Below are 20,701 nucleotides of genomic sequence, written 5' to 3'. Positions count from 1 at the left end.
AAAATATAGCCCTGGGTGAGGGGGATAAATGTCCTCAGTTGCTGCATCTGGCCCGCAGGCCATCGTTTGAAGATCCCTGCTAAGCAATAAGCAGTGACTAGAACATTAATATTCTGTCCTGAAATGCTGAAATAGGTCTTGAAGCGTTTGTGCCTGAACTTCAGAGACCCCTTGGGACCTTAATACCAGGAGGCAAAGGTCAGCACAGGAATGTAAGGGGTCCAGTAAAAGATTATCCAGGCAATATCATCCCACCAAAACACAGCAGAGCATAGAACTTGATCTAGGTGTAAAGTCCCATTTCAGAGCCTAAAACTGGAGTGATGAATGAATAAACCAAAGAAGATACTTACACTATATTAATTACTACAGATCTAGAAATGCCTACTCTGTTTAAAAAAAAAAAGAGGGGGACTGGGGTGGGGGAGGGAGGAGATAATGTCATAACATTTGAAATCAGAGACTCAAGGGAAATGGATTTTCCATAAAAATTACATGAATATATAGAAGGAAGCAAGAGATAAAAAAATTTAAATAAAAGTTATGAAAAAGAACTGGAAGAAGATATGCAGGAGAGAAAAAGTGTTAAACCTTACCCAAGTAAATGCACAATCTTAAAAAGATAATAGATTAAACAGAAATCAATCTCCACTAGATGACAAGAAATATTCAAAAAAAATTTTTAAAAAAGAACAATGTGTGAGATATCAGGTATCAGAGATAACTGACCTAGAAACTAGATCAAAGAAAGATAATTTTAAAATCACTAGACTTCCTTAAAAACTATTTTAAAAAAGTTTCAACACTATATTTCAAGAAATTGAAAATGAAAATAGTTTAAATATGTTAGAACCAGAGGATAAAGATTATCCTATCTTTATAGGAAGACTCCACCATTGATATCCTGAGAGAAAAATTTCAGTAAGAAAAAGTCCTAGTAAAAGATAGTGAAAAATATTAGAGAATATATTAGATTACATTATTAGATATTAGAGAAGATGTGGGGAAACTGGGACACTAATACATTGTTGGTGGAGTTGTGAACTGATTCAAACATTCTGGAGAATAATTTGGAACTATGCCCAATGGGCTATCAAACTGTGCACACCCTTTGACCCAGCAATGTTACTACTGAGCTTCTATCCCTAAAAGATCTTAAAGGAAGGAAAGGGACTCACATGTGCAAAAATGTTTGTGGCAGCTCTCTTTGTAGTGGCAAGAAACTGGAACTGAGTAGATGCCCTGAATAGCTGAATAAGTTATAGTGTGTATGTATGTATGTATGTATATATATATATATATATATATATTATGGAATATTATTGTTCTATAAGAAACGACCAGCAGGACGATTTCAGAAAAGCCTGGAGAGACTTACATGGACTGATGCTCAGTGAAATGAGCAGAACCAGGAGATCATTATACATAGCAATAACAAAATTATATGATGATGAATTCTGATGGATGACATGGCTCTCGCAACAATGAGATGATTCAGGCCAGTTCCAATGGTCTTTTGAGGAAGAGAACCATCTATATCCAGAGAGAGGACTATGAGAACTGAGTGTGCACCACAACATAATATTTTCACTCTTTTTGTTGTCTTTTGCATTTTTTCCTTTCTGACTGATTTTTCTTGTGCAGCAAAATATTTGTGGAAATATCTATAAAAGAATTGCACATGTTTAACATATAGTGGACTACTTGCTATCTAGGAGAGAGAATAAAGGGAAGGGAGGGAAAAGATTTGGAACACAAAGTTTTACAAGAGTGAATGTTGAAAATTATCCATGAATAAATTTTGAAAAGAAAAAGCTTTAATTTAAAAAAAAAGAAAAGTCCTGATAATGTTTTAGCTAAAATCTATAGCTGCTATGTAAAAGAAAAAATACTCCAAGCATACTGAAAGAATTTCAAGTACTAAAGAACCACAATCAATATCACACAAGACCTGGCAGCTTCTCTCGTAAATGAGAGATCTGGAATAAAAATTCCAAAAGGCAAAAATTACAACCAAAAATAACTTACTCTACAAAACTGAGTATAATCATATAGAGAAGGAGAAGAAGAAAGGAATGGATCTTTAATGGAAGAGAAAAATTTTAAGCATTTCTGATGAAAAGACCAGAGATATGTAGGAACTAAGAGATTTAAACTCAAGAATCAGGAGAAATATACAAAGAAAAATTTATTTGATCATCTAGAAAAGCCTATATGATGATGGAGTACTAACATTCTAATGAGGAAAAATGTCTCTTCAGAACTTTAATGTTTTTATGTTTAATGTTTAATGATAATACAGGAATTACAGAGTAAAGACAGAGGACCTGAGGTTTGATTGGTTCTATTCTAAGGTTTTGGAGAGGGGAAAGCAAAGGAAAGGCAAAATGGATAAAGTAGTATTTAAAGGAGGAAAAGGGAGATGGAATTTACTATTTATCATAACTGATGTATATGAAAAGAATACACAAAAATGAAGGTAAAAGATAAGGGAAATGGGTATTAAATAATCTCATCCATCTGAAATCAACAAAGATAGGTTGAACATCCATGTAAAACCTATCATATTCAATAGAGAAATGTGGGAATTGGGAAGATAATACCAAGAACACAGCTGCAAACAAAACCAATTTCCTGATCCTGAAGGTAATGTGTGCATATTTTGGATGGGATTTAGTAAGGTTTCTGACATACACTAAATCTTAACAGATTATTGCTGACTTTGAATTTGAACATGATGGAATTTTGTAACACTATAAAACATGGCAATATAATTCCTCAGAATCCAGGGTTGTATGAATTGAAATGGAATACACTGGAATGAGCAGATTGACAACAACAAAACAAACATATTCAACCACAACTTTGAAAAACTGAAGAACTCTCATAGATGCAATGATCAAAATGTCTCCTAAGGAAACATAATGAAGCCTTTTAGCTACCTCTTGATGGAAATATAATGAACTAAAGAGTTTCCAAAGCAGGCACATATTTTTGGGCAGGATCATCATTGTAGATTCATTTTACCTGACTATTCTTGCTCTTCTAAAAGTTTTTTCTTTTTTTTTTTTTCCTCTTGGGTTTTTTTAAATGGAAGAGTTGGGGAATAGAGATCGTAATTGGCAATAATGATACAAAAAAGAGGAGGATATTGGGAGGTTTTTATAACTATAAAGGAAAGGATTGAGGAAAATTCAGAGAATAAAACAGGTGGAAAGAAGAGTTTTTGACAGTGACATGGAATTTATTGTTGCATAAAAGCAAGTATAAGAAGTGACTACTTGTAATTTAATATACAATCATCTTTTTTCTGTTCTATATATGTTGAGATGTTCTTTCCTGTTGTTTAAAGATCAGTATAAAAATTAATATATGTGAATATTTACAAAAATATAGATTGCCTAGATTAACAGATGAAGAAATAGAATACTTAAATAGTCCCATTTTAGAAAAAGAAATTGAACAGAATAAAAATTAATTAATTAAAAATAAACTTTTAAAAGGAGTAGAAATTAGGGCAGTCAGTTAATACAATCATTTCTTTACTATGTGTTGCTGTGAACAAGTCACTTAATCCTGATTGCCTCAAAAAATAAAATAAAATAAAAGGATTAAGGCTTGTGAGGGAAGGCATATAAAACATGAACTTGAAAAGTCATAGCTATCAAGAGCTGAGTGGAATATCTGGCAATACCAATGAATGCAGAGGCTTAATGCGTATTTATAAAATAATGACACTAACATTTATATAGAACTTTTGAGTTTTGCAAAGGACTTAAATAGGATCTCATTTTAACCTTAAAACAACCCTAATGAAAAGGTGCTGAAAGGGGCATGAAAAGATTTAAAGTTGAAGTCAAATGGGAGAAACTTTGTACTGCATTGAATTCAAGGTCACCAAGCAGAGATCTGAGTAGTGATAACTAGAATTGACAGTGAGATGCTGGGAGCAGAAAAACAATTAGAAGATCTATATAAAGGGTAGTATAATACTTGCAAACTCAAAAGAAAGGTAATTTCAAACTGAAATAATTTCATTCTTTTTAACTGGTATCCTCAAACAGTTAATACAGTATCTATCACATAGTAGGTCCTTAATAAATATTTGTTGATTGATTGATAACAGTAACACCTTGCTTCATTCCAAACTAGAATGAATGCTATTTGTCTACATGATTAATCTTTACTATGTAGATACTTGAAAAACTAACCTCTAAATGAATCGTCATTGTTTTAATCTACAAAGACATGAACAATATATTTAAAAGACAGTTACACAGCATTTGCTATGTAATTACTGTCTTGAGTTGTCCTGCAGGCTAGCTGGCAATTGGGTAATAAGTTCCTCTCCTTGAAACACACTATAATAAAATTATAGTTTTGGTGCATTAAAACAACTTGATTTTTCAAAGCACAATCTACTACATAATTATTATTATTTCCTGACAAGTACTTCATTATTCCTCAAAACGGACTCTAGGAAATGGTATGGTAGTTCTACATGCAATTAGGGAATCTACAATGTAGTAACAAATACTGGGAGATATTTATAATCTGAAAGCTAACAATGGCTGTTTTGTGAATGCAGTGTGAAGAAGCAAGAATGTGAAAATTACTGTGTTAAAACACAGAATTGCCGATGGGTAACAAAAAGTTCATTATTCTTTCCTAGAAAAGAATTCAATTTGCTGAAAGAAATGGCAAGAAAAAGAGTGGCCAAAGGAAGTCTACATTAATTGAAGCTTAAAAAAAAATGCTATTCAGGGATGTTTGCTATCTCATATGAGAACAACAGGTACTCTATAAAATGGCTTCAACTTTTATACAATTGAGAATTTTTCCTCTAGAAGTATGTTTTGTCATCACTAGATTCTACTGTAGAATTTGATATGCATCCTAACTTTTATAATAAAACACTGTGCTATAACTTAATATCTATTTTTTTTTAGTTCTGAATCCAACATGTAATTTGCAAAATTCCTCTGAAAGTCAAGCTTTAATTCATTTGAGAAACAATGTACCTAAGCAAAAATGTACAATTATTTCTATGATTAGAAAAAAATTAATCAGTCACAAATATAGGGAAAAAATTATTTACAAACCAATAGGCTAACTGTACAGCCAATCTTTTTGCCATCCACTTCTCCCATTTTCATGCAGTCCCTAAAACAAAACACAATAGAAGTCTCAAGTACAAACAAATACAGTTTGCTTCATGAAACAAATGCCAACTAAAATTATACAATCACAGCAGATAAGAGTGCAATTAAGCATTCAGCCACTGGAAGAAAGATTATATTATATAGCATGCTGCGATTGTATATGACCCAGTCAGGTGTATATGAATTTCATACCAAAACTTTGTACTGAGAATTATGTCTCCAGGTTAAAAAAGAATAAATTTATTTGAGAAATAGAGAATTAAAGGGAATGATATAAATATAATAGAGGTATATCATTACATAAGTGGAGATTAAAAAAACTTTTATTTCAGTTTAATCATCTTGATAGGAATAAATGCTTTAAAAAAACCCAAATATACAGCTAAAGAAAGAGGGATATGTTTAATTGATCCCATTATTTAGAAAGGAGAGAAAACAACATAATATTCTTTTCATTAAATAACAAAACTGGTTGCATCATTTTAATTCTTCATTCTATGAAGAATCAGGAAGATGCTTGATTAGTAGATTTTCAGAAGGGAATTCCCATATCCTAGGACTTGCCTAGAACTGGACAATAAGAATTTCCAATGGCTTGGTTTTGAGCCAGTTATCTAAGTTCGAAAACTCTCATGTTTTAATTGTCCAGTCCTTTGAACTGATTATTCACGTGGAATCTTTATTCTATTCTAACCATCAGATGCCCTAACTCTGCTCCAAGATTTCTGAAAAGTATTGTGCAGGAGCTCACCTGTAGTCTAATAACCTCTCCATTAGACGGGTTACAGTGGCGATCAATGATACGCCACTCTCCCTCCATGTTTCCCGTTCAATTTTCTTCAGTAGACTGGAAAAGAAAAGAACCCAGGACAATTTCAACATTTATTTTTATCAGTCACCATGACAACCATTTTACTTCATCAGTACCTTAAATACCTTAGCAACCACTGCAACATTTCACAAGTACCACAATTTGCAAACAATGTCTTACCTAGGATATGGACCAAATAGTGGAATTCTAATCCAGGAAGCATTGACAAAGCAAATTGATTTTCAGATTATCCAAGTCATCAAGTCAAAAAACATGCATAAGATTTTTCAAAACACACAGACATCTCACAGCTCAAAGATATTTCCAAGTGCCCCTTAGACTGTTAGAAGCTTGCATCTTGGAAAAATCAAAGGACACGATACAAATGGAAAACAGGAGTAGCTCCAAGTTTCTTTTCAGTAGGATATTGTTTTATTCACATAAAAATGTTTTCCTACCTCTCAGTAGAATGCATCTTCATCCAGGCAATTTTACTGCAATGCAACTGCTACAGGAAAATCCTTGTACAGACGGTATGACGTTTTGCGTTTTTTCCTTTCACTTAACATTTGCCCACTCAATACATATTGTACTATCTGTGCACTCACTCAACAGTTTCATTCATTTAGTCATTAATCACTGAGGATTTTCTATGTAGGTTGTTAAAGCAGATTGATGACAAGTACTGAACCACATCTCTCCTCCTACATTTTCCCCTTATTTTTAAGCACCTTGGAGTCGAGGCACTAAATAAATGTAAAATAACAACAATCATAATAATTAGGAGCTGTGTTTTGTTTTGTTTTGTTTTTTTCTGTTCCCAACCCACAAAAAATTCAACAACAAGATCACTGAATTCCTTTAGCTCTCTCAAACTGAACTTTTTCCTAGAGAAAAAAGTGAACAGCCTATGTCCACTGGTACAGGGAGGCTTTCCCCCTTCCAAATTAATAAGGAAGATTATTTGACTTCAAAACCCTCTTCAAATCCTCTTTTCTTTTTTTTTTTATATTTCACCAGAAATAATATGAAAGAAACATTAATTATGGGAGGAAACTAAGTAGATGACTTGCATGATGTCATTTTTTTCAAAGAATCAATAAAAGAAATATAGAATTTTAAAAGAGTGATGGAGTCTTATTTCTGGATCCTAGATTGTGATTATGCTCACTCCCAAGTTCTTTTTTTATTATTATTTTAATTTCTTGGAATTTATCATTCCTTTGCTCTGTTGGCTGGACTTATTATCTAGGCTGTTTTTCTTTCTGTATCCAATCACATATGTTTTGTTAGTTCATCCTGTGCTTGTTCTCTTAATGATGTTAGACTAAGTGAGGGAAAAGTAGCATATGGAAAGATGGAAGGGATACAAGCAATGGATTTTAGCCTGATAAATCATACAAGGGGGGAGGATTCTTGGATTTGTTGTTTGTTTGTTTATTTTGGTATTTCTGGTGTTTCAAAATTTTAAATGTACAGTACTCCCTTTCAGAAACCTCTGAACAGCACCTTGTTCACGTTGAAATGCCAAAACAGTATTGAACCATGTACTAATTCAGGAACTGCCTGCCAAATCAATTTGGGAAGATGTAACAGCTCTGTGAAATGACTGCCATGCACAACCACACACTTGATGGCTTCAAAAACAAAGAATTCAAGTCAAAGTAATGAGTTCTAAAAATACATGAAAGCTTCTGTTTTAGAGATATGAATTTCATTACTCTTCACAGCTCTCTGGTGCAGCAAGTAGGGAGGTTAGGTAACATACCCTGGCCCCAAAAAGTGAGAAACTTGGTAGAACACATTTTCATAATTAACTCAAGATTCAGTGTTGGAGTTCAGATAAGGATCTGAGTCTCTATATTACAGGATTATAGATCTTAGCTGGAAGAGACCTTACATCTGGTTTAACTTCCTCATTTTGCAGATGAGGAAACTGAAGCCAGGGAGAAATTAAATAATTGGCCCTAAGTTATAGAGAAATTAAGTGGCAATGCTGGGAATGAAACTCAGGTTCTGTAATTCTTAAGTTATATTCTAGCTGTGGGGAAGTTCACTTATAATCACCTCTTTTATAGAAAGTAGGTTGTAAAGGGAGGATTTTTAAGTTGAGAGAGGAGAAATTGGTCATTTTCAGCTTACTCCTAAGAATTGTTTGATATCTATTTTCATATTAGATTATAATACTACTAATAGATATACTGTACACACTGGGACCCACTTTATAACACCTAGAAGTTTTGGGAGACAAAGCAAAATATCTCAATTATAGAAGCAGGAGTCCTCAAACTTTTTAAATAGGGGGCCGGTTCATTGTCCCTCAGACTGTTGGAGGGCCGGACTATAGCAAATACAAAAACTTTGTTTTGTGGGCCTTTAAATAAAGAAACTTCATAGCCCTGGGTGAGGGAGATAAACATCCTCAGCTGCTGCATATGGCCAGCTGGCTGTAGTTTGAGGACCCCTGGACTAACCTGATCATACATGTCTTAGGTGCTATATCATAACGTATGGGAGAGGGTTATACTACATCTATATGACTTTTTTGTGTCTACATGGTTTAAGCTAAGTGTTTTTTAAATTTAGAAAAAAAATAATATTCTACTTTCTCTAATATTTTATGACATTTTTGTCACTGAGGACTAGAACTGTCTGGTAATTTCTAAAATAGCATTTTTTTACTTGTGTTGTTTGATTGTAGGAGCTTTTATCACAAGTAGCAAAAACAGGAAAATTACATTCAAAATAGTTGAATAACATTGGAAATTTAGTCCTTTTAGCATGGTATATCTTCAATAGAAAGCATATCTTGGGAAAATATTAATTGGAAGACATGGAGAAATTTAGGCTGCTACTTTTGGAAAGTACTATAGCTCTGCTAAAAATGTTTTCATTATCTCTAAAACAATCACACAAACTGTTATAAAAAACTTTCTATTTATTATTCATTACAATAATTACTAGGTTATTACAATCCGGGTGAATACTTAAGCAAAACATATTCAGCAAAATAAGAAATACATATTAAACTGAAAGACCCTAGTAAAAGAGTGCAATGGCTATTTTGGTTATGGTTATTTGGTTTGTCCTGGAAGAACTCTGAGGTATATCTAAAAGAGACAGAGTCTCACATTAAGTTCTTAGCTCCTATACAATTCTGAATAAACTTTGGTTTAGAAAATCAAAAACACTCCAATTACATTTAGCATTAAAGAAATATATTGAACAGAAGATGGAAATCCAGTGTAGCAAAATGGAAAGCAAATTGGAATAGAGTAAAGTCTTGGCTTGAGCAAATTACATAACCTTGATGGTGTAGGTTTGAGCAATTATGTTTGGAATGGCACTATGATTCCAAACCTATGTCCCTGAGATGTTGCATGGATCAGTGAGGAAATGGATCCATGGATGTATTACACACACAAACATATATGAACACATGTATGAGTGTGCATGTATATGTGTTTGTGTTTACCTAAATATCGTTAAGCTCTTGAGAAGAAAGGCATATCACTGCTGGGATGTTATTCTTTTAAGCACATCAATTCTTCTTCACCAATTCTTTAATCTGTCACTTTAAAAAGCAAAGTATCTTGCTAGGCAGTTTCTGACTCCCCCTCCACCCACTTCCAACTCCAACTTTATATGCTGGAAATACTGAGTTACTTATAGCTTTTCTACTTTTCAATGAATATCAAACAATACATAAAGAAGCATGAATTAAAAAGACCAACTGGGGATCTGCACCCTGACTTCATGTATTTTCTAAACTCTTAATTTATGTGATGACTCACTGTGATTATACCAATTCATTATGGTTGCTCTTGCCAAAGGAACATTTCCTGAAATTCAGTTTGGGTTTCTCATTTTCTTGACCACAGGTACAAATGACATTTAATCATCGCTTAAGTGTTAGTTTGTCCCCCATGCTAATTATAAAAGCATGAAAGCAGAATATTGTTGTCACCTTTCTGAAATTATACTAAAAATGCATGACAAAGATAAAAATGTCAACATAACATATCAGGTACCTTAAAAGAGTCACAAATACGGAGGGCTTAATATTTTAATTACTGACTTTTCCCCCAATGTCAGGGATCATCCTCTATTCCAAAGTCATATTTATGCATAAACTATCCAAATTAGATGTTATCAGGGTTTTTACATAAAAGAAATCAGAAGCATGTATTTAATCTTAAAAATTCATTGCAAAAAATGAGTCACAAATCTCTAAAGAATCATTTCATTGAAAGCTTTCTCATTTTTGTTCTCTTTTCAAGTCACAAATGAAGAGATGTTGTAGAAAACAATTTATTACATTAGAGAAGGTTTTAATCAGAATTCTTGCTAAACTCTTGTCAGAGAAAGACAGATATCCTGCATACTAGGATGAATGAGTACTTGCTACGTTATTAATAAAAGTTTGAGTTTAATTATGGCATTAATCACATGAACATGGTGCTGTGCAGAATGTTGCACAAAGAACTTATTTTATCATTCCCCAAGACAATTCATTTAGTCCCCACTTTTTTTGTTTCAGTTTAATTTTCCTTAATGTTCTGATAACAATTATTACAGATGCAAACTGAATTTTGATCTGCTTTGTCATTTACAATATTATTTAATAGATCCTATCCTTGTTCCAAATTAAGGATCACAAGTAATTTTTTTTTATTTGTGGGGCAAGGGATTTTGTATTTGGCTTTTAACAATTTAAAGGTAAATATTAGTATATTTCTTTAACTACAAAACCTATAATTGCATTATTTTGCCCTTCTGAAAGCAGTGTCAAATTTTATAATCAACAAATGAGGGAACTGCTTCCTTCACATAGACCTAAAAAGTAGACACGTAAGCATATCCGGGCTCTTAAAGCACATCCCTAGAAAAAAATTTGAGGAATAAAGAACCAGCCTGAAATTCCCAAAGAATTAAATCATATATCTACTTTGACCCTTTCAAATGCATACTACTTCAAACACGACAGAAGATCAATTGATAATTCCATATCTGTGACTAGAAACTAATTCTACTTATGTGAACAACCTCAAAGTTCCTTTAGAGGCTCTGCAGAGCAGGTCCAGCATTCCTTTTTAACCTTCATATAAAACAAAGTTTGGACCAAATCAAAATGTGTTTATGAAATTCTAATCTGAAAATCTTCCCAAGCAATTCATAATCACTAAACAATCAGTTCCAATAAGATATTTATAGAATGGAATCAACAAGTGTTTCATTTTTAAGGAGAGGTGGATATCATGTTAATTCCATAGAAGCTAATCAACTCTTACACCTTGCTTTGATGGATAAGCATCATACACTCACTTAATGATTCCCCATATTTCCCCTCTCCCTGTCATCTCCACTCAAAGTCATCACTACATTTCTTGATTTTTGAAAAGAGAATTTTGTTATGTAACACATGCAACCTGTCCCAATCACAGATGAAAATAAAGAGACGAGTCTGATCATCAACATAATAAGAGCCATTTTCCTGAATTAGGCAATTATCCTTTATTTCACACTTCAAAAAGACAAAGCACTCCTGGGAGCCCAAAGCTGTTACTGTAGTTCTCGTCCACAGTGAGGCTGAGTCACCTATATTTTGCACCAACACCAATGAATGAAACAAAGATGAGAGACATTTATTACTCACATGCTGTTGAAGAGCTCACGGTAAGTTTCATCACCTTTGCCTTCTGACATCAAGCTATCCAATTTGTCAATCAGTTTGGCCTCCACCTGAAACAGAGCCAAATATTAGCCGTTCTCTGATTCTCTCTCTCTTCTCTTTCACAAATAGAATTTCTAGACAAACTGAAAGACATGTACGTATTTTTGCAAAGGAAACAGCCATATAAAATGCTCTAATTTCAGAAAAAATATATAAATTTAATGATAGGTCACATTACTTGCTGTGTGTTCAACAGCAACGGTCCCCTTGGAATTTTTTAGGGCTAATTTAAATGGAGCAACGTGACTTCAAACTACTGGCTGAGTAGCATTTGCTGCTGCTAAGGCAGCTATCTATTTATGGATTCAAACAAAAAAGCCAGTAGCCCAGCTCCACTGCCTGAATTCTCATTGAGGGGCTGCAGTGAATAGAAAGTCATAACTCATTTTTTTTTTAAACTGACCCACCCCTGCATCAAAACAAAAATTTCAAGTAAACCATTAGGATTACTTTCTTAATAATTGGGGACTTATGCATCTTAAAAAGTTTTATTTGTGTCTTTTATTTTTTTCCAATATTATAATCATTTCTGAATAAACACTGTTTTCTCTCTCCCTGGAAATGGACCTTAATTCAGGGACTACACCTCTGTGATGTATATCACAAGTGATTCTTTTTGACAACTTGCTCTCCTCCCCCAACCTTCTCTCCTGAGAGGAGAAAGGTAAATTCTAATCTTTGCTCTTCAGTACCAATACTGATTTTTACAGTTATTTAGAATTCAGTTTTCTTTTAGTGTTCTTTCCATTTACATTACATTCCAGAAAGTATTTCAAGGCTTAAAAGGTGTTTTGAAATGTTATATAATTTTGTTCTCACAATAAATCCTGCAAGGTAGATGCTATTGTAGATGAGGAAACTGATATATCTAATATGTTTCTGTGGATGGATTTGAATTCAGGTCTTCTTGACTCCAAGTCAGTGGTCTCTCCTCTGTATTATACTTAGCTGCCACCTACTTATTTCATACATCTAGGCTAGTTCATGCACATTTTCCCATGTTTCTCTGATTTCTTTATAGTGTACCATGAGAAATGGCAAATATTCCACTATATTCATATGCCACCATTTATTTTGCTATTCCCCAAATGATGGCTATCCATTTTGTTTCCTGTTCTTTACTACCATAAGTGTTGCTATGACTATTTTTGTATACATTAGAACCTTTTATTTTTGATTAGACCTTACTGGGGACATAGGGCTATGTACCCTTTTTAAGCTTAAGTTCAAAACCTGATCTGCCTTTGGATAAAGGGAAGAGATAGAACAATTTCAAATTAACATTAAAGGGATATTAAAAAATAGTGTTTCTGAAATGTTGGAAAATAAAAATACTACCACCACCTTGTATTTTCAAGTCCTGTTTATGAGGAAAAGAAAACTATAACTACATCTGTACAATATAGTAAAAAGGAAAGAAAATTAATTATACTTCCCTGGAGCAGAAGACACTCTACTGTCAAATACTTGACCTTATTATATAGGAAAAACCCCCCACAACTTCTCTTTTAAAGTGAAATTGAACTAACAAAAAGTTTTCTTTTTCCAATATAATTTTCTAGTTGGGCTTCATTTATGTGTGACTTTTGAAAGTGCTATCTGGATGACTCTGGGCAAGTCACTTAATCCCTAAAATTGTTTTTGGTCTGAGAAAGAAGGCCCAATGAGCATCTTTTTTATTAATAACCTGCTGACCTTATTAACAAAATGATTAAATTCATCAGAAACTATGTCTCTCAGACCTTTCTAAATGCCACATGGTGAGAATGAGGATGATGACAAAACCTGGAAAAATGCTCTGACCTTCTGATGTTTTAGAATGTTTCCAGTGAAGTACTTTGAAACTTTTGACCCAATGCCTGAAATTAAATCTAACACTTCTGTAATGGTTCATTTGCAATAAAATAGAGAAAAGGAATAAATTGAAGAATTAGCTCAAAGTAAGGCACAAAAAGTGCTCTGGAGTGGCAGAAGCAGCTGAATACAGTTTCTTCATTATGAAAAAAACTGCCCTTTTAAGTTTGGAACCTGAATCATTAAGATCTAAATTAGTGAATAATCATACTAGTAACTACTACATCGAATTGCTTTCCCCCTTCAAATTAATCCAACATACAATGTATGAAGTGAATAAACCTGAACCATTTTTACAGATATGACATTTATAGATCAGAGGATTTAGGCAATCTCAAAAACCATTAACTCTAGGATTCTCCCAGTTGGGACCCATCTCTGACTAAGCAAAGATACTGCTAGCCTTAAGATACAGACTTACAGGTTTATAGAAAACTAGAGCTAAGAGGCACTTTAGATTACCTAAAAACTCTCAATTCATTTTATCAGAGAGGAAACTGAGTTTCTTCCAAAAAGGTAAAGTAATTCATCCAAGGCCATATGACTAATTAATCTAATAATAATAATATAATAATAATAATCTACTTATTAAGTGCCTATTATACACTAGGAATTGTGCAAAGCACTGAGGATATAAAAAAAGGCAAAGACAGTCCCTACCTTCAAAGAGCTTATAATCCAATGAGCAACTCAATGAGCAAATATATATATTCAAATATATAAACAAATATATAAAATCAAGTTTAGATAGATAAAATCACTAAAAAGTATTTAATAGAGGAGATGCACTTTAATTAAGAGGAATTGGGAAAAGACTTCCTGTAGGAATTAACATTTTAGTTGATTAAAGGAAGGTTGGGGATCAGCAGTCAGAATGGAGGAGGGAGGACATTGTAAGAATTGGGAACAAGAGAGAATGCCCAGAGGCAAAAAATGTTGTATCTTGTTCATGGAAAAGCTAGGACACCAGTGTCACTGAATTAAAGAGTATGTTTTGGAAAGTAAGGTATAAAAACATCAGAAAAGTAGGAAGGGGCTAGGTTATAAAGGGCTTTCAAAGATGTACAGAGAATTTTATATTTGCTTCTGGAGGCAGGAGAAAGCCACTAGAGTTTGTTGAAAAGACATGTACTTTAGGAAAATCATTTTAATGGTTGATTGGAAGTTGCACTGGAGTGGAAGGAGACTAGAGGCAGGTAGACTCATCAGTAGGCTATTTAAATAATTCAGAAAGCGTTTATGAAGTCCTGCATTAGAATAGTGGCAGTATTAGGGAAGGGGACATATTTAAGAAATGCTACAAAGATGAAATCAACAGGCTTTGAAAAAAAATTGGTTATGGCAGGATGAGATAGAAGGACCTCAGTAATAACTTAATACAACTCTTTCATTTTACGGATAAGGATACTGAAATCCAGAGAGGTTGAGCCATCCAAGATACAGCTAATTATTGGCAGTTACCATCTTAAAAGGAATTTCTTTAGATTCTTTAGCCAGTGTTTTTCTTCTCTTCTTCTCATACACATCAAGACAGGATTGGGAATCAGGTCTCTTGATCCTTCATTAAGTTAAGTGTTTTTTTCACCAAAATATAATTAATTCAATTTAAGTGGTCAAATATTTATTAATTTTCTGTTTTATGCCAGCCACGGTGCTAGGCACTGGGGATATGAAAATAAGAATGGATTGCAGCTGTTTAAGAGTTTATTAAAAAAAAACTGTTAATCTTTAAAATGCATTTCACTGAATGTTTCCATCTGCATGGAGAGAAGTGTGTGCTTACCTGTTTAAAGTTGCCACTACGCCTTTGCTCCCAGTCCATCATATCATGGAAAATAGGAATCATTACATTCCGTAGGTCTGGCTGAGGTATCAAGGTTACTTCTAAGAAAGGGCCAATCAGTGCAGGAATGAAATGAAGCTTGTGTTCTCCTAAAAAAAACAAAGAAATCAAAATTTGACAGTGATTCAGAAAACATAGTAAGAAATAAATAGCAAAAGACACCACTGTCTTCAATTATGGATCTATCTCCCATCAGAAAAAAGAAGTTCTTGGAAATTTTGTTTAAGAGTGAATTTCTACAAAGTGAATCTCATTTCTCATGAAACTCCTTTTTAAATGAGTGGGTTTTTTTTCCCCTTTAGGAAAACATTCTGGCTCAAAGATAGTGGTTCTCAAATAGTATGCTTTGAACTATATTGAACTTATGCATGTATGTGTGTACAATTCTCTAAACTTTCTCATAGTATGTCAGTCAGGATTCCTCATAAAAAGAAATAATATGCTGTGCCAAGTGCAATTTTTTTTAAGTTGGGAACTGCTATTCTACAATATAATAGAATTACTAAATATGAATATCTGAGATGTTTTCAATCAATAAACTTTTTATTAAGTGCCTACTATGTATAGTCACTATACATAAAGTGCTGAGTATACAAATAAACCAACAAAACAAGGGTTACTTGCAAAGAACTTATACATGATAGGCTTACACATTATTTTACAGATAAAGACACTGAGGCACAGAGAAATTATGTGATTTGCTCAGAGTAAAACATGTCTGAGGAAGGATCTGAACAGAATTGTATCTACTATGCCTCTATTCAAATGTGGCTTGTTAGGATAAGTGAAATAGCTCGTACTGTTGGAAACTGCTAGTTAACCCAGATATTTCAAAAAATAAGGAATCTTTGAGACCATAACATAAAAGAATTGGTCAGAGGAACTGGAAAAACAAGAATACTTGAGGTGTGAGGAGAAGAGATGGAATGTGAAGCTCATAGCTATCTTCCCAGGTTTTTGAATGGGTATGTTATGGAAGGATTATTCTTCTTGGTCCCAGGGGGCAGAACCAATAGCAATGGATAGGAATTCCAGGAAGAAATATAGACTTGACATAAGGGAAAAACAAATTTGATTAAACTTATAAACACAAACAATTTATATATAGTTATATAAATCAGGACAGATTTCCTCAAAGTATGGTGGTTTCCCTTCATGTAAGGTATTCAAGTGGAGGCTGCTGGATAGATTCTCATCAAGATATGGGTTAGCTTTGTACTCTGACATTGTTCCCAATTCTGAGACTGTCCTTTGGTAAAATAGAATTGACTTTAATTTTATTTCAATTCTTCAAGTTTAAAGTAAATACTTATATAACCAACACAGATTACAATCCATCTGTAGCTTTATAAATAGATTATGAGATATTTTATGGCCAAAAAAATTATCATCCCAAAGCCAATCTAGTGATAAACGTCTTCAAATTTAGCTAGCTGATCTTTTAAACAATAAGCATGAACTCCAAGCCTGACTCAGGGTTAGGATCTCCAGAATGACTAAGGTACAAGACTCTATTACCAGATTGAAAATGTCTTTGAAGAATCATCATGGTCAAATTGCTGATGAGTTAAAGCAAAAGTCTTGGTAAACTTCAAGTAAGAAGAAAGAAAAAAAGAAGACATGGGATCTTCAGATAGTAGCTCCAATCTTATTTAAATAAGTATTTAAATGGTCTATCATTTCAAAAAAAAAAAAAAAGTGGGGCGGGGGAATAGGCAAATGTAGACGGTTCCTTTTTTAGAGAAATTTAACTGATTCAAAATAGCTGACATAATAGAAAATACAAAGACTAGAAATTCCCCAAGAAAATAAAAATGTAATTTCTTGCCTCTTGTAGAAATATGGAAGTCAAGGGCAACAACGAGTTTGAATACAAAATGTAAATTCATTCCCAAAACACTGGAGAGTAGGAGGTTGGAAGACTAAGCAGCATCACAGCATAAAAACATTCTGAATAGAAAATAATGGGGCAGCAGAAGAATGAAATCCATCTAAACCAGGTCATTAAAGTGCTTTTGTAAAGGAAAAAAAATGGAATGGAGACAACAAAGAGATGCTAAATGGAAGATGCCATTTTATAGCAATATACTCTCCTTGATGACAGACTCTTTTTGGAAAATTCTGAAGTACATTGAATGATCCAAAGGTATGCATTTCCACAAAAATTCATCTTTTAAATACCAATATTAAGTCAAATATGCAATATAATTACAAACATACAAAAATACAATTATGAAGCAATTGTGTGTGAATTGTGTATACATACAAAAATTTATATGTATAAGTTAATTCCTAAATACATACACATAAAATGTTTTTGTATGTATATACATACACATGTATGTATGTATGTATGTATGTACGTAGCCCAAGGGAAAATGGGAGTAATGATTCAAGTAGACTATAAAATATTATCAATAATGACTGGTGTGAGAAAGTGATGTAAAAGTTGAATGGAAACTCAAATGACTTAAAGAAAATGTATCATACAGAAAAAATGACAGAAAACTGAAGTCCAGCCACATGAGTATCAAGCATATATTAAAATAACCAGAGGAAAACTTTCAGCACATTGGATAGATCATCTATAGAAAAACAAGAACAAGAAATACAAAAGTATGAGGCGTGGAGAAGTTGTAACCTATATAAATTACTCACATGGATGAAAATCACAAAGCAATCACTATTTTTATTAGTAGGAATTTCCTCTTTGAGAGGTTTCTTTAAGTGGAAAATAGCTCAAATTATCTATAGTGTCAATATGGATCAAGAAGTTCTTTTGAGTTCTTCTAAATTTTACAACATTCATTTGTCAATATCCATAGAAAGAAAAGAAAATAAAGTGTGAATCTTATATTGTTAAGATTAAACTGTAGAGCTTTCTAATAACAAATAGAGGTCACTTCAATTTATCAGTAGCAGAGGCAATAAATCAGGGCTCCAAAAAACCTCAAAGGCCCACAAAGGCCCTAGTGAAGTAGGAAAAACTGGGGATAACCATGGAAAGCCTAATACATGAACTAGATCAAATAGTGAAGGAACAAATTGTTTCAAGTTAAAAAAAAAAGTATCTATATCGATAGCTACTCTATAAAATATTTAATTAAAGCCTCGTGTGATCCTGCTATATCTATCTGTGGCTCTGGACAAGTATGACATGATCCTGAAGAAAGAACCAAAACAGCACCTAGCCTCAAGAAAGCGTTTATTCTATTGTTTGATATGTTTTTCTAATCTATCTTAGATTAACTGCAATTGCTTGGGTTGCCTTATAAAAGAATATATATTTTAATCATACTGTATTCTTTTCCAAACACAGCTTTTTTCTGGCATAGACTAAAACAAATAACAAAAAAACTTTAATTCAAACTTAACTGAGCAATCAATGAAACTGCACAAAAAAAAGGGGGGAGGGGTTTGTTTTGTTTTGTTTCCCCCCCTTTCCAATGTTCCTTTTAAACTTCCATCTTGTGTGTTAGATTTTGGATCCGAAGCCATATTGTCCACAATCATTTGCCAACTTCAGAGTTAAATGCATGCACATTAATTATAGTTCCTTTTATTTTGCTGCTTAAGGTAGCATAAAGCACAGGATGCCCAAAAAAAAACAAGATATGTGAGAAAGTTACATTATAAAACAGCAGCTCTCTACACATACATAGGTACATTTCTTTTTGACTTTAGAAGGGTGTTCAAAGTAAAGCTAATATGCAAATAAGTATTCCTTTATTATTATTTGGTCATCTCATGTCTCTAGTTGGGGTTTTCTTGGCAAAAATATGGGCTTGATTTGTCATTTCCTTCTCTTAGCTCAATTTATAGATGAGGGACTGAGGCAAACTGAATGAAGTGATTTACTTGTCCAGAGTCACAGATAGATATAGCAAGTATCTGAGGCTGGGTTTGAATTCAGAAAGATGAGACTTTCTGACTCCAGAACCAACATTCTATCTACTGCCCCACCCAGATTCCCCCATTTTATCCTTAAAAGGGAAGAAAATAATCAAGAATGAGGGATGAGAGATTAGAGGGAAATGGAAAGTTTTCATGACTAAATAGTCTAATGACTAAATAGAAACTACATCTCCCATACCTCATTACCTGGATAGGAGTGTCATTTTCAGTGTCAAGGGAGCACACAGGGACATAAGTAGGTAAATGGACGTGGTATCAAGTATTGTACACAAACCCATCTAAATAATCAACATCATAATAATAATTCATATTTAGATGGGACATTAAAGTTTTCCAAATGTTTTCTTCACCATAGTCTATATAGCACAGTATAAAGAGCACTGGGTTTGGAAATCAGAGGACTTGTGTTCAAATTTATCTCTTCCACTCATTTTGTGATCTTGGACAAATTAATTGTTCACCTGGACCTGGAAAAATTCATTTATAGATTTACACAAACTGCTGCTGAGTGAAATGAACATTGTAAACAGTGATATTGTGTGATGATCAACTGTGATGGACAATGAATTAATTTAAGGCAATTTTAGTAGACTTTTGATGGAAAGTGCCATGCACATTCGGAGAGAGAACTATAAAGACAGAATATGGATCAAAGCATAACATTTTCACTTTTTTTTTTTTTTGTTTTTCCTTCTTTGCTTGGCTTTTAATTTTTTTTTCCTTTTTACCTGATTTTTCTTGTACAAGATAATAAATATGGAAATATGTTTCGAAGAATTGCACATTTAATTTATATTAGATTGCTTGATGTCTTGTGGAGGGGGTGAAGGGAAGAAAAAATTTTATCAATGTTTTGCAAAGAAGAATGCTGAAAACTATCTTTGCAGCTCTGGAAAAATAAAATACTACTTAAAAATTCATTTGTAGAATTGAGGGGTTTGGGGTAAATGGCTTATATTTATGATCCTACAAAGCAGTAGTTCCCAAATAGTGGTTGATGAATTCCTTGAGGGTTCATGATTATGATTCAAAGGGTTTACACTAAAAATTCTTCAATGGTATCTTATGCAGTAAATAACTGCCAAGTTATGAGGACTTTCTGGATAATTTAATTCTTACAGAAGATCCCATGTCCAATTCTTCATGACCCCACTTGGGATTTTCTTGACAAAGATACTAGTATGGTTTGCCATTTCTTTCTCCAACTCATTTAACAGATGAGGACAAGAGGCAAACAGGGATAATTGACTTGCCCAGGGTCACACAGCTAATAAGCATATGGAGGCCAGATCTGAATTCCAGAAGATAAGTCTGCCTTCCTTCATGTCCAGTGCTCTATGCTCTATATCACCTCACTGGCCTTGATTTTATATAGTTTTCAT

The 20,701-nt window shown here is 33.3% G+C and overlaps 1 protein-coding gene across 7 annotated transcripts in view; it reads right to left on the bottom strand.

Moving 5' to 3' along the window:
* The window catches only part of DOCK4 (dedicator of cytokinesis 4), a 506,986-nt gene that overhangs the window by 52,231 nt on the left and 434,054 nt on the right, over positions 1 to 20,701 (bottom strand). For 6 of the 7 annotated variants that reach the window (XM_052001087.1, XM_052001089.1, XM_052001090.1 and 3 more), the window contains exons 31-35: positions 15,345 to 15,493; positions 11,630 to 11,715; positions 6,154 to 6,180; positions 5,914 to 6,009; positions 5,103 to 5,163 (exon numbers count right to left, since the gene is read on the bottom strand). In XM_052001087.1, coding sequence (XP_051857047.1) covers positions 5,103 to 5,163; positions 5,914 to 6,009; positions 6,154 to 6,180; positions 11,630 to 11,715; positions 15,345 to 15,493 — 419 coding nt within the window. The remainder of the gene's footprint in view (positions 1 to 5,102; positions 5,164 to 5,913; positions 6,010 to 6,153; positions 6,181 to 11,629; positions 11,716 to 15,344; positions 15,494 to 20,701) is intronic. The other variant, XM_052001088.1, reaches the window with a different exon arrangement.

The sequence above is a fragment of the Antechinus flavipes genome, chromosome 5 (assembly GCF_016432865.1).
Source record: "Antechinus flavipes isolate AdamAnt ecotype Samford, QLD, Australia chromosome 5, AdamAnt_v2, whole genome shotgun sequence".
NCBI lineage: Eukaryota > Metazoa > Chordata > Mammalia > Dasyuromorphia > Dasyuridae > Antechinus > Antechinus flavipes.
Note: the sequence above shows the minus strand (reverse complement) of the source record. Positions and strands in the feature narration are given on the sequence as shown.